At 42.4% G+C, this 14,773-nt stretch overlaps 1 protein-coding gene across 3 annotated transcripts in view; it reads left to right on the plus strand.

The window, feature by feature from the left end:
• sema6a (sema domain, transmembrane domain (TM), and cytoplasmic domain, (semaphorin) 6A) overlaps positions 1 to 14,773 on the plus strand; it is a 105,240-nt gene that overhangs the window by 71,521 nt on the left and 18,946 nt on the right. For all 3 annotated transcript variants that reach the window (XM_087170385.1, XM_023394251.2, XM_023394252.2), the window contains 6 exons: positions 1,681 to 1,898; positions 3,685 to 3,816; positions 5,879 to 6,034; positions 8,789 to 8,962; positions 10,730 to 10,870; positions 10,993 to 11,070. In XM_087170385.1, coding sequence (XP_087026511.1) covers positions 1,681 to 1,898; positions 3,685 to 3,816; positions 5,879 to 6,034; positions 8,789 to 8,962; positions 10,730 to 10,870; positions 10,993 to 11,070 — 899 coding nt within the window. The remainder of the gene's footprint in view (positions 1 to 1,680; positions 1,899 to 3,684; positions 3,817 to 5,878; positions 6,035 to 8,788; positions 8,963 to 10,729; positions 10,871 to 10,992; positions 11,071 to 14,773) is intronic.

Raw genomic sequence — 14,773 nt, forward strand, 5'->3', positions numbered from 1 at the left:
ACGAGACGGGAACAGAGCGGAGGTAACGAGAATCACAGAAATAATGGATTCGCTGCCAGAAGTGACAGGCATGTGTTATACAGGGCATGAATACAGATCAGACCTCTCAATCTGCTGGGTGTTTTGAAAGCAGTGTCAGTATAATTATGCATGTGGTGGTAGAGCTGATGGTGCAGAGAGTAATTTAACATTTAGTGAATGATATCTCTTCATTGTTATACAGTAGAATGGCCTTCCCTGACAATGTAAATAGTCAGCTCTGCTTTATGACAGGCTGACAAATCTGCTGTGGCAAGTTTGTGTTTGCTTTTTGTTTTAATGTTGGGTTGTTGCATTGTTATCTGGAGAATGTGTAATGGTACATTTTTCATTACACAAGTGACTTAACAAGCCTCAAGTAAAATATTTGTTCACTGTAAGACATTTATGTTATATACCATATGTGTGTGTATTTGAACCATTTGTGTGTGTGTGTGTGTGTGTTCCCAAGTAACACACAGATAAACCAGTGCTCGGCTATCTGCAGGGAGTAGAAATGTGACACACTGAACCGTAATATGTAAAGCTGACATAATTCCACATTCAGTTTGACAGTCTCACCTGTTCAGTGTAATACCTTTTCTGTAATCTCAGCGCCCTGTAATCTCACAGTGAACAGCCACGTGTGTGTGAGAGAGAGAGAGAGAGAGAGAGAGTGTGTTTTTCTTAGTAGGAACTGGGTGTTTTCTGCATGTTGGTGTGTGTGTGTGTGTTTAGGCGTGTGTGTAGGAAGCAGGTTTAAATGCATGTTCGCTCCCATTCACACTGTTTACTCCAGGCTGCAATTTCAGGTCAGGGTTAGATTTATTGCTGTTAATTATAGTGTGACAACAACAAATTACAATTCGGGCTACATGATGTTACGGGACAGTTAGTAATTACAGTGCCGGCTCCTTTTTGAGGCTGTATGCTCTAAATTTTCTGTTGCCAAGGTGCTGACTCTTTAACAGCCTATCAAATACACCAATTTAGTCTTCTGTGTTTTGTAGTTTTGTATAAAGTGATGAAACACTGGATGAAGTCACTGTGGTGTCTCCCAAAGATTTTTGTCATTCAAAGACCAAAACATCTAATTCAAAAGTTATCCTTTGAGGTTCAAGGTTCGTCCTTGACTTTGGAAGCATCAGTTGAGGGAACAATCTCACGACCAGGTCCATTCAGTCGCTGTTAATGTCACATGTTCCATTGTCATGGCAAATATACAGGATCAAGTTTCCTTTTTTTTTTTTTTTAAAGTATATTTTTTGGGGCTTTTTATGCCTTTATTTGATTGAGACAGGAAACAGAGAGGCAGAGAGGGGGAATGACATGCAGCGAAAGGTCGTCCGATGCGGGATTCGAACCGGGGCCAACTGCAGCGAGGACTGTAGCCTCTACACATGGGGCGCCTGCTTAGACCACTACGCTACACGACGCCCCTCAAGTTTCCTTTTTGACATGAAAGGAGAAGGCATCGGCATCAATTTAGATTTTTTTTTTTTTAACTCCGCATCTGGAATTCCACAGAATGTTAAACTGGAGGAGCTCTCTTTTGATGGACTGCTAAATATTTAGTACAAGACCCCGAGACTGGAGATGTGATATGTAAAACCCTGAGCCATTCAAATGTAACCTTTCAGCTGTGCGTCTCTTGTGTGTCAGGTGGTGTTTCCTCGGGTGGCCAGGGTTTGTAAGAACGACCGAGGCGGCTCACCTCGTGTCTTGGAGAAGCAGTGGACCTCCTTCCTCAAGTCTCGGCTGAACTGCTCCATCCCCGGCGACTCCCACTTCTACTTCAACATTCTGCAGGCGGTGACAGATGTCATCCACATCAACGGGAGGGACGTGGTGATGGCAACTTTCTCCACACCTTACAACAGGTACAGAACAGAAAGCTAAACAAGGCATTGAAAAAGCAACAGGTGTATCAAACCTGAAGAGGTTTGAGGTGAGCAACAGATGGAACTGATATCTTGAGGTCATTTTCGTTGTCTCTTGTCACAAATGTGTTCATGTGATTCAACAACTGCTGCACTTCCTATTTATCAAACCAATTATCTTTCTCAGTTTGAAATACTTTTAAAAAAAAAATGCCCTCAATTCATCAACAGTGTGACAGCCTGACCTTTGTTAATGTTAGTGGCGCACGCCTCTGCTGTGCCTCTTGCACTTCCGGAGACTACTGGGTCAACATTTACATCTTCTGTCAAAACTGTTTTGTTGCCCTTTTGACATGCAGGTGTTTAATTTTATTTTTCCTTTTTACAAATCATATTCAGAGCTGCTTTCATATTCATAGGCAGGGGGAGTTTTTATCTAAATTGAAAATTACCACAAAGCCATAAAGCTTGGCTGATAGCTCGCACATATTGTAATTTTCCATTTTATGGCTGCTTTTTAGCAGATAAGACAATTGCTTGTGACAGTGCAATTGAGCATGGTTAATGGACATTAAAACCCAATGAAGCAGGGCCTCTGAAAATTTCTATAAGCGCCAGTTTTGATCCTGGCATTAATTTTCCATTTCATAGTCAGGGGGTGAAATTAGAGGGAGCACATCCAGACTGTAGGCAGCTCTCAGGGTTGTGTGTCGTTTAATTGTCTGTCTGGGATGCTGCCTGGCCCACTCGCTAACTGGCCGACCCGCTCGCCATCACCATCTATCTGCCTTGTTAGCAGCCTGGTATAAAAAGACATGCTATTGTCTAACTTTCTGTACATACCCAATGCAGAGGGTAATTACTGTAATTTAGCAGCTAAGCCAAGAATTAACAGCTCTCTGACCTTGCTCTTTATAATACCGCCCTTGTGTATGCTGTCTCCCCAGTGTCTAGTTGATGAGTTTAACCCATGATGCAACAGCCAGAAAATCCAGCCAGCTGAGAGAGACAAAGATGTTTCTCTTATAAAGAAAGTCTGATAAAGAATAAATACTTCTTAGTTTTTATTTCAGAGAACAGATGCAGGGAAAATAGAAAAGTGACTCAGCAGGCTGCTATGCATTGATTCCACACAGACGGACAGAAGCCTGTGGCTCCACTGCTATCACAAGAGGGGTGTTTTTCCCCTTAAAATGAATAGCAATAATAAGATAATCTGTTGTCCATATTTCTTGCTTAACAGTGGACTTGTGATGAACTTTGATGCCTCAAGGGTTTTGGGGAAAGCCAGTCTTAGAGGGGATGGTTAGGGAATGTGTGTCCTCATGAGGCTTGGCAGGCAGACACTGTAACTCATATACTATGACAGTGTATTCAGTAACATGATGGGTACAATAGCACTGAAACTGTAATCGAAACAGAAATAAGAATAGAATATTTCTATTAAATGGAGGTAATAGCACTTTTTTTTTTAAACCACAAAATGTGTTTTTTTTTTGTTTTGTTTTTTTTTTGTACAGGTGAGGGAAGTGAGGATAAAGATCTTGACACCTCTTATTTTTCTACTTTAGCAAAACCTTGACAACGTTGCAAACCTGACTCTGTCACCCAGTGTAAATATGGAAAAGCTTAAATGAGACATCCTGAAGGGATTTAACCCTTCTGAAAGGGGGAGTGTAAAACCATTTTTCTGTCTCCTGGTGATAGTCCAGGCTTGGAAAGGTGTTTCTTTGATGTGTTCTGTCAAGGGGATTGTTTATGTGTTCTTTTTTTCCTTTTTTGGCAGTATCCCAGGCTCAGCAGTGTGCGCCTATGACATGGCGGAGGTGGCCAACACGTTCACAGGGCGTTTCAAAGAGCAGAAATCCCCAGACTCCACCTGGACGCCGTTTCCTGAAGAGAAGGTTCCCAAGCCAAGGTACAACAGCAGTTAATTAACCACAACACACAGACACACACACACACACGCACACGCACGCACACACACGCACACACACACGCACACACACATTCTCATTCAGTCACATTGCTTCTCTCTTCCTCTAACACACATGCGATATATGGCGCCCTAGTCAATGCACAAGACTTGTTGAATTATGATGTGTTAATAGCACCACAATTTTAACTCATGTTGCGTCATTTTTTTTTTTGCCGGGGATTACACATCCTATGTCACATTGCGTCACACCCACACCCTGTGTGCACAGACACACTCCCCCAGATGCCACATTTTTTCACAGTTATACCCCGAACCCATTACCTCACCTCTCCCCCACACGCGGTTGCATTAAAGAAGGGTTCACTATCAACAAATGAAGCATGAGATCATTTTACAGATGGCTGGCTAATTCCACAAATGCACCAGCCCGATCAATCTCCCATCTATTGCTTGCTAATTAGCGCCAAGAGCTGCACTCTTATCCTCAGAAAAAAAAAAAACAGATTTACTACAAAGATCTGGGCCATGATAATTGTTGGTACCCTGTGCGGGTATGCGTGTGTGTGTTCCCGTATGGCTGAGGAGGCGGTACCTCACCTACAGAGATTCTGTGCTGTACTCTTTTTGCATTCATCTCTGTGCATTGTGTGAATATGTGTGAGTTTGCCCGCTCCCCTCAATTAGCATGTAATTACTTGCTTATGTTCAACAAGTTCAGACGTTGCAAAGATCAGATATAGCCGCCGTTGTTTCTGTCGTGATTGATGCGATTGATTTCATTTCCATCCTCTGCTGCGTTCAGACCTTTTATCTGCAGGCAAACAGACGGAGAGTTGTAACAATGCCACCCAGGTCCGGCCCTGCAGCAGACTGTTCCTCCATGTGTTACACTCTCATACTGAATCATTTACAGATTTTCGTATTTAAGAGATGTCTGTTTCCGCTCTGGTCTCCATATGTCCGCAGACATAAATGTAGCTACAGCAAAGAAAATGTTATAGCATTGTTTTTTTGTTTTTTTTACAGTGACAAACGGTTCTGCAAATGCTGCGACTTAATCATCAGTTGGAGGTTAATTTAACATTAGCAGCAGTTGACTTGACCTCATCTGTCAGTTTCTTTTATTACATTTTATTTCAGGTGAATTTGAATGGTTAAAAAAAAACTATTTAGTATGTTTTCATTATAGATTTTATACAGTGCACTATTGCATGTTTTATAAAAAGCAAAGCAAACTATATTTGCCCTTGAAATTCTGTCCTTTGGCTGTATTGACATGATAAAGATGGATCTAGGAATGCATAGAATGGCTGAAGGTTTTTTCTTCTATCACTGGATTTCCTTTATACTCATGCTGCTTATTGTGAAGTGGTGACGTACACATAAGACGAAGATTTTCATCGAAAAATGAAGATACCTTTCTTTTATGCACACACACGTACACACACGCACATGCACACACACACACACACACACACACATATATATATAGTATATTTTAGAGCTTGGTCCTGACATTTTGACAGCGTCTGACATTCGGTGGCCAGCGAGCTAATATTTCTAGGGCCTGGTGTGGATTATGTGGTGTGGCAGGGTATCAAAGACCACGCAGTAAAGGGGTTTTACAAGCTCTAAGAGGTGAGATGCCTGCAAAGGGGATATGCTATCAAAAGCAGCTTCTCTTTTACAAGCAGCTCACCAACTCCCTGTAAAAGGATCAGATAGATAGAATGTCTCAGTGCTTTACCCCAGGTCCAGAGAAAAGAAGACATCCCATGTCCTCTGCTCTGACCAAAGCCTCTTGGAATGACAGTTTAGTAATTTAAAGCTACACTCTCATTGATTGTAGGGAAGTAAAACTTTCTGTCTTCTATTGGAGCTATGGCCATGAAGAATTGCTCATCATCCCCCACAACCCCTTTACAGTCAATGTAGCGGTTTTTCGTTTTGTGCCTCACCCTCCTCCTGCTCACCATTTTTTCCTCTCCCATCACCCCTCCTCCTCATCACCATCATCCTCTTTCCTGCTCTCCATTCGCAGGCCTGGCAACTGCGCCGGCACTCCATCCATGGAGAGGTACAAAGTATCCAATGAGTTCCCCGACGACACACTCAACTTCATCAAGATGCATCCTCTGATGGACGAGGCTGTGCCCTCCATTGCTAACAGGCCCTGGTTCCTCAAGACCATGGTCCGGTATGTATTACACACTCCAAAGGCCGTTGTCATCAGAGGTCTATGAGCCTCTTCAGCCCAGGACAATAATTACGTGAAGTGCTGCTCTGAGAGTCAGACGGCCTCATTAAAACACAGTAGTACTCCACCACAAACTAGCCGCTGACCCATTTCACCGTAGTAGAGGAAAAAGTGATATACACCATATAGTATACATCATTTTCCCTGACTGTGTAGATATGTGATAAATACAGAGTAAACAATTTGAATTCTCTTTGATGTCTGTCTTCATGTTCTTCATGAGGTTTTGGCAATGTTTAGTCTTTGTTGCAAATTGCTTGTTGAAATCCTCTGAAGATATTTCAAAGAGAGGATACTGGAGTAAAAAGTTTTTTGTTTTTTTTTGTTCTGTGGTTGGTTTTTCTCCTGACTTTTTAGAGTTGAGCCCATTTCCCAAAAGCCAGTGCACTGTGGCTGATACTGTTTGATCATAAAGGTCTGTCTGACTTTTAGCTACACTTCACACAGACATTTCAGCCAGCCTCTGGGGGGAATACGACAGCATACCGCCGTCCCATCGGCAGGGCAAAACTAGCTGACAGAGCATTTGGTGAAAAGTGTAAAAAAAAAAAAAAAAAAGAAATCTACTTTTTCATATGGACCTGGTTCCCAATTGCAGCTGCTCAAGATTTAAGGTCAGGAGTGCTTGCCAGACCCTTGACAAGCCTCAGTGGTGGTAACATCACTTTAAAGATGAGATACATAGAGAATTCTTCCTCGGTTTTACAAATTATTTGCGTCGTATCACATCTTGCAGCTACTTTGCTGAGGTTTGACCTACATACTGTGCAGGCTTAGTCAGAATATGAACAGCTTTCATCAAGGTAATCCCTATAACTCTATCTGTTCATTAGTGCACCCTATCATGCGGCCATATTATGAATAACAGTGTTTCTGTCTTTACATAATCAGCAATCAGACTATTTGATTTGATTTGAAATGACACCGCAGTGAGCAGAGCCATGCATGCAAGTCAAAGGCAGTAGTTAAAAGCATTATGTAAGCTCAAAAAGATCATGAAGGCATATGAGGTGGAAGGAGCGTAAGGTTTTTTGTGATAATTATCACAGTCTTGATGTGAAATAGTATTCTTCAGCTGAAATCAGCTGGAAACAAAACCAGTAATAAGGTTTGATCCTTGCTAACACCCTGCAGAGGACACCCGAATATCCAGCAAGAGCTTTAGCTGCAAATTTGAAAGAGCCTTTTCTGTCCTGAGCCTGGCTGTGCTGTGGCAGGGACCTCAGCTGGCTGGACACAGTGATTCAAATGGAAAGGGGAGACACTCTGAAGAATCCCTCTCTTGAGATTCGTATTAGCCTGAATAGGAGACACAGTGAATGTCTTAGTCCTTGAGATTGTATTATTTCTGAGATCAAATCACATTGACACGGTCCTTAGAGCTCCTGTTATGCTTGAAGAGATCAAAACCACATTAGACCTTCAGACTGCTGTTACTGTTGATTGGATAAAGTCACTGACACAAAGAATAGAGATATTTAAAGGAAACAGAGGGGAGATGGGATAAGAGGATCTGACCTTGTATTTTTTTTAATAGGCTCATGGTGTAAACTGTTAGTAAGGTTAAATATACATGAATCACAGCCAAAATAAATTCTCCTTCAGCGTTATGAATATTTTACTAGTGTGTACTGTTTGAGAACACTAAGTAAACCATTTATGAGGGTGAAAGTGGACTTCCTAGATTTTAAGATAAGCTCTCATCTTTAATCTTTGAATTAAATCTCCTTCAATAAAAAAGTCATGAAAACATGCGTTTGCATAATACACGCTGATGAATAGATATGTACCTTTTTGATAATAAAAGAGTTTCTTGGCCCTCAAACTAATTGAGAGATAGATACCGGCATCTGTGATGTGATGAAATCAGATGGTAAAGGTAGGTAGCCTCAAGAGGCTACTTCTTAAAACCTGTTCTTATTATTTGATCCATCTGACTTTTATTTCTAACACCCGTAAGCAGAATAGGGCACCAATCCAAGACACACTAACAGGCAGGTGTCTAATTTGCTGATTTCTGCCACAAGCTACCTATCTGCTTGTTTTTTGTTTTGTTTTTTGTTTTTGTTTTTTGTTTTTTACAAATACTGAAATGAAAATTGAGTTTTATGCACCTCCACTTGGTGCTGAGCCAAATTGTGTGACCAGCAGCTGTCAATAAGAAAAGAGTGCAGCATTCACAACTGTTGTCTGTTGCATGAGCAACTTTTTTGTAATGTTTTTCTTTGAACAACCACCTCACATGTCCTGTGGCAATCTGATTGAGTTTAATGAAATAACAATCAGTTAATGAGATTAATAAAACTGTGTAATCTCTCCTGCTGTTCCTTATTCTTGTTTAGACTTCTGACATGAATGATGGAAGGCAAACTGATTTATTCATTATATATTAATTGTTTAGGAAATTATATTCACTTAGTTTTTGTAGGTCTTATTTCTTATTTCTTTATTTTTAAGTAGTAAGTAAGTAGTATCTTTTTATCAATGCAAATTTCATCTCACAAGTTTCTGAATGTGGTCCAGTAGAAAGAGTACTGTACTTGACAGAAAGATTTACATTGAATCCCTGCTGGTGTCCTTCGTCACCATCTGTTGCTCCTCTGAGGGGCAAACTTGTTCCTCTGTTGGTAGACAAACTGACTAATTAACCAACTGATTGATTTTATTTATTTAACTTGGTATTCTTTGTTACAGGTATCGTCTGACGCGCATCGTGGTGGACAATGAGGCGGGTCCACATAAGAACCAAACAGTGGTCTTCCTGGGATCGGAGAAAGGCATCATCCTCAAGTTCCTGGCCAAGATGAACAACGGCTTCCTCAACGATAGCCTGTTCCTGGAGGAGCTCAACGTCTACAACCCGGACAAGTATGTAGCTCTGGGTGGACGTGTGCATGTGTGAGAGAGATGGATAGAAATAGAGAAACACATGGATACAGTTGCTACAAACGAAAGAAGATCAGTTTTTGCATATGTGTGTGTTATAGAGTGACAGAGAGAGAGAGAGAGAGTGTGTGTGTGTGAGATTTTTTGCATGTTTCCAACCATCCCCCAACTCAGCCAACCCGCCAACCCACCAGCTCCATCAGTACCAGTCAGTTCCCCTGACCCAAGCTACACAGCGAAGCCAGCCAACCAGATGGCTACTCTATCATTTAAAAGAGTTTTATCAGGTTACACTTTGTCCAACCGCAGCTACTAAATTAAAGACATAGACCCTAAGGCTCTGGATAGCGTAGCGCTGTGGTTCCCAACCACAGCGTGGCCCAGCTCCTCCAAAATCATTGGCTGATTAAAGGAAACACACACACACACACACACACACACACACACACACACACACACTGAGGTCTGTGTTTGTCTTTAGAACCAGCCTGTGATCTTTCACTAATACATTACACGGCTGTTGGTACATGCATGGATGTGAGCGTGTGTGGGTGAGCTGGGTATGGTGGGGTAAAGCGAGTTGAGCATTGTTGTGTATTTGGAATAGAAGTGAATAAGGAAAAATCAGCCACAGTATGACGCTGCCAAAGCAAATATTTAGTTGAGGGGTAATGGATGAGGGCGAACGAATGGCAATACAAACAGAGGAGGGAGAGAGAACTGAGGTGAAGCTCAGACAGGAGAGATGGAAAGAAGCAGAGAGGAGAAATACGTTATTGTTTTAGACAACCAAGAAGAAGAAGAAGGGAAGTCGAGCGAGGACTTGACAGGAGGGCTTTCAAGGTTACCACTGTTTGTTGTCCAACATGCTGCGGCCATGTGACGAGCCGTATGGAGGGGATGAAGGGCAGGCCCTGCCCTCTCTTCCCTCCCCTCGTTGTGGCTCTTTCTTTCCTCCTCTCTGTCTCTCTCTCTCTCTTTGTTTCTTCTCTGTCTCTGTGGCTGAGGCCGAGCATTCGCCGGCTGCTGGCCATCTGGCTTTAGTCGTGTACAGTAAGTGACTTTGCCTGCTTCCCTCCATGGCTGGCAGGATCAGCGCAGGCCCGATTGCTGTGCATTACCCAGTGTAGATGGACTCTAAGCCCTAATTGAGAGCGTTAATGCGGGACCAGGGCACTGCGAAGGGGAGATTAAATCCCAGGAGTTGGATGGTGGGATGGAGAGAGGAATGGATGGAGAGAAAGATGCTTGACACGCCCAGAGGGATTAGGGTGTGCTCCTGTGGGGCCGAGGAGACAAAGAAGACTAGCAGGGATGGAGGAATGGAAGAATGGTGGAGCAAGGGGGGGGGGGGGGGGGGGGGGGGGGCAAGAGTTAGTGTTAGTGGGTTTTGCAGTTAAGTGCAGTGTTATTGCTGACTGCTCACAGTGCCCATCTGTCTGTTTATCTGTTGTATCTGTATCACCCCTTCTCTTTATCTCTCTTTATCTCCCACTCTGTTCCTGACCCCAAGTTCTCAAGTCCAGCATTATCTCTTTTCTCCCTGACCTCGCAGTCTCTTCCTGCCACATCTTAATCTCTCTCTTTTTATCTCTTTAAATGAACTGTGAAATCTTGTTTTCTGACTTCTTCCAACTGTCCCTGACAACTTTTTATTGGACCTTGTGCCTAAACAAGAAAATAGTTGAAGGAAAGACAGAATAATTGATTTTTCATCCTCTTCCCTGTCTTCCTCTCTTCCTCCCATAGGTGCAGTATAGATGGTGTAGAGGACAAGCGCATCATTGGCATGCAGATAGACAGCAAGAGTCATGCTCTGTGGGTCGCTTTCACCTCCTGTGTGGTTAAAGTACCACTGTCTCGCTGCGAAAGACATGGAAGATGCAAGAAGTAAGTCTGATGTTTGCATATGAAATCCTCATACACAAACTTTGATCCCCTCTCAGAGAGAGAAACAATATTCCAGTGTGCAATATGACGAGGGGCTAATGGCGTATGTGTTTGTCTTCCAGGTCGTGTATAGCCTCCAGAGACCCGTATTGTGGTTGGGTATCAGAAGGAGCCTGTAGACAAGTGGTTGGCAACATGAAGTAAGTAAACACAAACACAATCACATAAGAGTTGGAAAGCGGGTGGAGACATTTTGGCATCCAGTGCTATGAAAGTTAAGACCTGTTCATTTTATGCATAGACAGGGTTAGGTTGCTAGCAGTTTGCACACTTCCAAAGCTTGTATGTGTATGAAAATACCATTTATTTTTTGTGTACATGACAGCATAATGAGAGAAGGCGACTGCTGAACTACCGAGGAGCATTTTGGTATGAGCAATCCAATCACATAGCTTGAAATACTGCTCAGTGTGCTGGTAAGCTAAAAATTAGACTTCGTAACAACCAGAAAAAAAACATTTAGAAGTTAAAATTAGTTCACTTTTGTTCCCAACTGCTACAAAGGCCAGTTCAGACCTGGCATTAACATGCGTCTCAGGTAATCGCTCACAAATGAACGGCTCCAAGCAAGTCTGTTGACACCTGGCATTAAAATGCATCTCCACATGCGTCTTGAGTGACTACTTGTGATGGGATCTCACCTCCCTGCTCTATATGCAAACAAACATGTACATCACTGCTGTTAAAGACCAAATACGTTGTTGGTTTAGCCAGAGAGAGAGAGAGAGACGGATAGAGCTGGGCTAGGAGGGGCTGAGCGAATCGATATCAGCTCTGCAATGAAAAAAGATTTTAAAACATTTGAAATACTAAAAGACAAAAAAAAAAAAAATTGAAAATCAATATATGGCGGTCAAACAAATAAATCAATGTCTTAGTAACACTAAAAATTAATTTCAGTTCATTATGAAACTGTGGCAGAAGGAATTAGTCAGTTGAGTAGGTGGTCCTTCAATGTGGCCTACGACGCATTTGCGTTCAAACTCAAAAAATGAATCTTGGCCACATGCAAGTGTGGTCTGAGTGATTAGATCTCTGTGCGTCACTGGTGCGTTCACACCTGTAGTCAGAGCTGTCCACTTGTGATTGGATCACCCGAGACGCATGTTAACGGCAGGTCTGAACAGAGCCAAAGTGTTTTGAATTCGCTACAGCTCTGTTTGGCAATGGCGGCTGAGGCTCATGGGTATCGTAGTATTTCGATCCATCCTCCGTGCAAAACATGATCTTTCAAAATCATAGTTGCAGCCCCTCGTCTCGTCCTGCATGAAGTCTGCATTAGTAATGAATGCTCCTCCATTACAGCTACAATACAGCAAATGTGTAAACATTTTGCATGTTACGTGTTTTTTTTAAGTCATTATGATGCTGAAGAGGCCGGGGAAACATTTGGTTCATAAGCAAGTTTTATGAAACACTATCCCACCTTTTTCTTTTGTCATGCCTGGTGGCATTCCTCTCTCGATTTGTCGTGTCTGTGATCTTTCTAATTTTATGGTGAGTAAGTGCAATTTCCTCCAGCTGAAAGGACTATTGGAAGGATGAATGGAAGGAAAGTGTTGTTAGCCTCGGGCCCGGGGTTGGGTACGCAGAGCTGGGGAAAGCTCGATGGTCACGGTAACTATAATTTGTGGCTGTAGTTATGACACAGAACCAGATTATGCTCTCTGAAAGAACAGCATATGGAGTTTTGTGGTGGGAAAAAACATTTTACAGATGAAGTCATAACAAAAGGACCAACGCTCCAATGGCTATCTGACACTGAATGAATTTGATCCCGCTGGTGCAAAATGATCGGTCCGGCATGCCAGTCCACCAGAGGCACACGCACCCACGCGTACACGCAAAACACGCGGACAAAAAACACACATACTACCCATCCTATTATTATTCTGCAAAGCCGAAGCGGTGAACTGTTCTGATTGAGTTTCCACTCTGGAGCAGGGGCTGACACAGTGGCATTAAAGGGGGCAGATGACCTCGCTCTGTTACTGTACAATATTTTTAAGTGAGAGGGTGGGGGTGGAGGATTAGGCCCGGTAGGATCTGTTGGTGTGTGGTGAGCTATTCAAAGCATTTGCCAGGCTGGACAGAAGGAGGGATGAAACGAGGGAAGGGAGAGTCAGAGGCATTTTGGTGTTAAATAAAAAGGTTTGCTCAGACAAACAGGTCCCTGCAGAGAAGAGACTTCTCTTTCTTACCATCAGTCTCTCTTTCTTTTTCTTTTCCTTATTTATATAAAAACCTTTTTCAGCACTACCTCTGTTCTTGTTTCCTTGTCTGTCTTTGTGTATCTCTCTTCCTAACCTGCTACCTATCTTCTTATCCCCATGCCTGTCTGTGATTCTATTTTTATCCAACTTTCTTTTTCTATCTTTCCTCTGACATATTATTTCTCTCTTGCATGCCTCCCCTCCTTTCTTCTTCCATCTGGCCCTGGTGTTAGCGTGCCAGGTTTCCCATGTGGAGTTATGCCTCTTATACCTACTGCCTATAAACAGCTTGCACTCTGGTCTCCTGCAATATGGTCCCCAGTCACCCCCTGTTCATGCAAATGATTGCATATGAATCTGTATGGTTGTTAATATGTAAAACAGGCACATGACTGTGTTTCACTGACAACAGATCAGTATATTCATAATTATTTGTTAATTATTTAAACCACTGTCACAGTCACTGACCCTGACTTGTAAAATCTGTACATATACTGACTTATTACCTGGTGAGCCCCTGATTATTGAAGTTTGAGTTTACTGCAGGTGTTCCTTTTGTAAATCACAGCCATGAATCAAAATGAACTGGTGACTTTAAGGAAACATTATCCAAAACTTACTTTACACTATATGTACAATATAGTACAATACATATATTAAGTCCCTGGTAGCCAATCTCTTCAGATGTGAATAATTAATGTTATTATGCCTGACCTGCATTTCAGCAACAGAGTCCCCTCTATGCAGCCTATCTCACATAATAATCACATCAAATATAAAATGTTGCCCTTGGCTGCCTCCAGTTATGTACAGTTTGAATCCGATTTAAATATGCATTATGCGGTTGCAGTGGGATCTTAACTCTGAGCTGAGCCGTCTGTAGTGTCACATTGGAACACACTGCACTTCTAATGCAGCTGCTGTGGGACATGAACCCTTTAACTGAGGGTTCGCACTGTGGTTCATTCACTTTCCCATGTGCCAAGTAAGGGCCAGACGCTGCATCTGTAGTGTGTCTACTCATTGTTAATTCATCTAAACATTTCATGGCATCTCTGAGAGGAAAATCCAGCAGAAAGCAGGAGAGCCTGAACGGCATTTATGCTTAGACAGGTTTAATTGTGCAACTCTGCGTCTGCTTTGTGATTATGATTGTGTATGATAAGCAAATCAGATAAGCAGATTAAATGTACCCACAGAAATGAAAAGAGGATGCCACTGTTGTTGTTTGTGTGGCTGCTTTTGAAGGGAAATTGGTTATCAAGAGAGTAAAATGTACCATCTCTGTCCCAATTAAGGTGCTGTCAAACTGGAGGAAAAGATGAATACTAAAGGAATGGATTAAATTTTTCAATCACCTCCACTGTAGAAATATACATGAAGTAGAGACTTTGACTTTGTTTCTGATTTGAGAGCATAACAGCAAAAAATCCAATTGTATTTTCCTTTTTAAAATCTCCTGTACTTGTCCTCATTGTCAGGTTCACGCTTTCCACTCCGATCAGGGGGATAAGGGGTGGGTGATGCTGTTTTGGAAAATCATTCTTCTTCATGCTATAATTGTGACCAGTGAAGGGTGAGGAAGATGAGAGGCGGGTGAAAAGGCAGGAGGGGGAGGAACAGCGTGGGG

This window comes from Seriola lalandi, unplaced genomic scaffold (assembly GCF_002814215.2).
Source record: "Seriola lalandi dorsalis isolate HSWRI2012SDOR001 ecotype SW California unplaced genomic scaffold, Sedor1 jcf7180002054946, whole genome shotgun sequence".
Classification (NCBI taxonomy): Eukaryota; Metazoa; Chordata; class Actinopteri; order Carangiformes; family Carangidae; genus Seriola; species Seriola lalandi.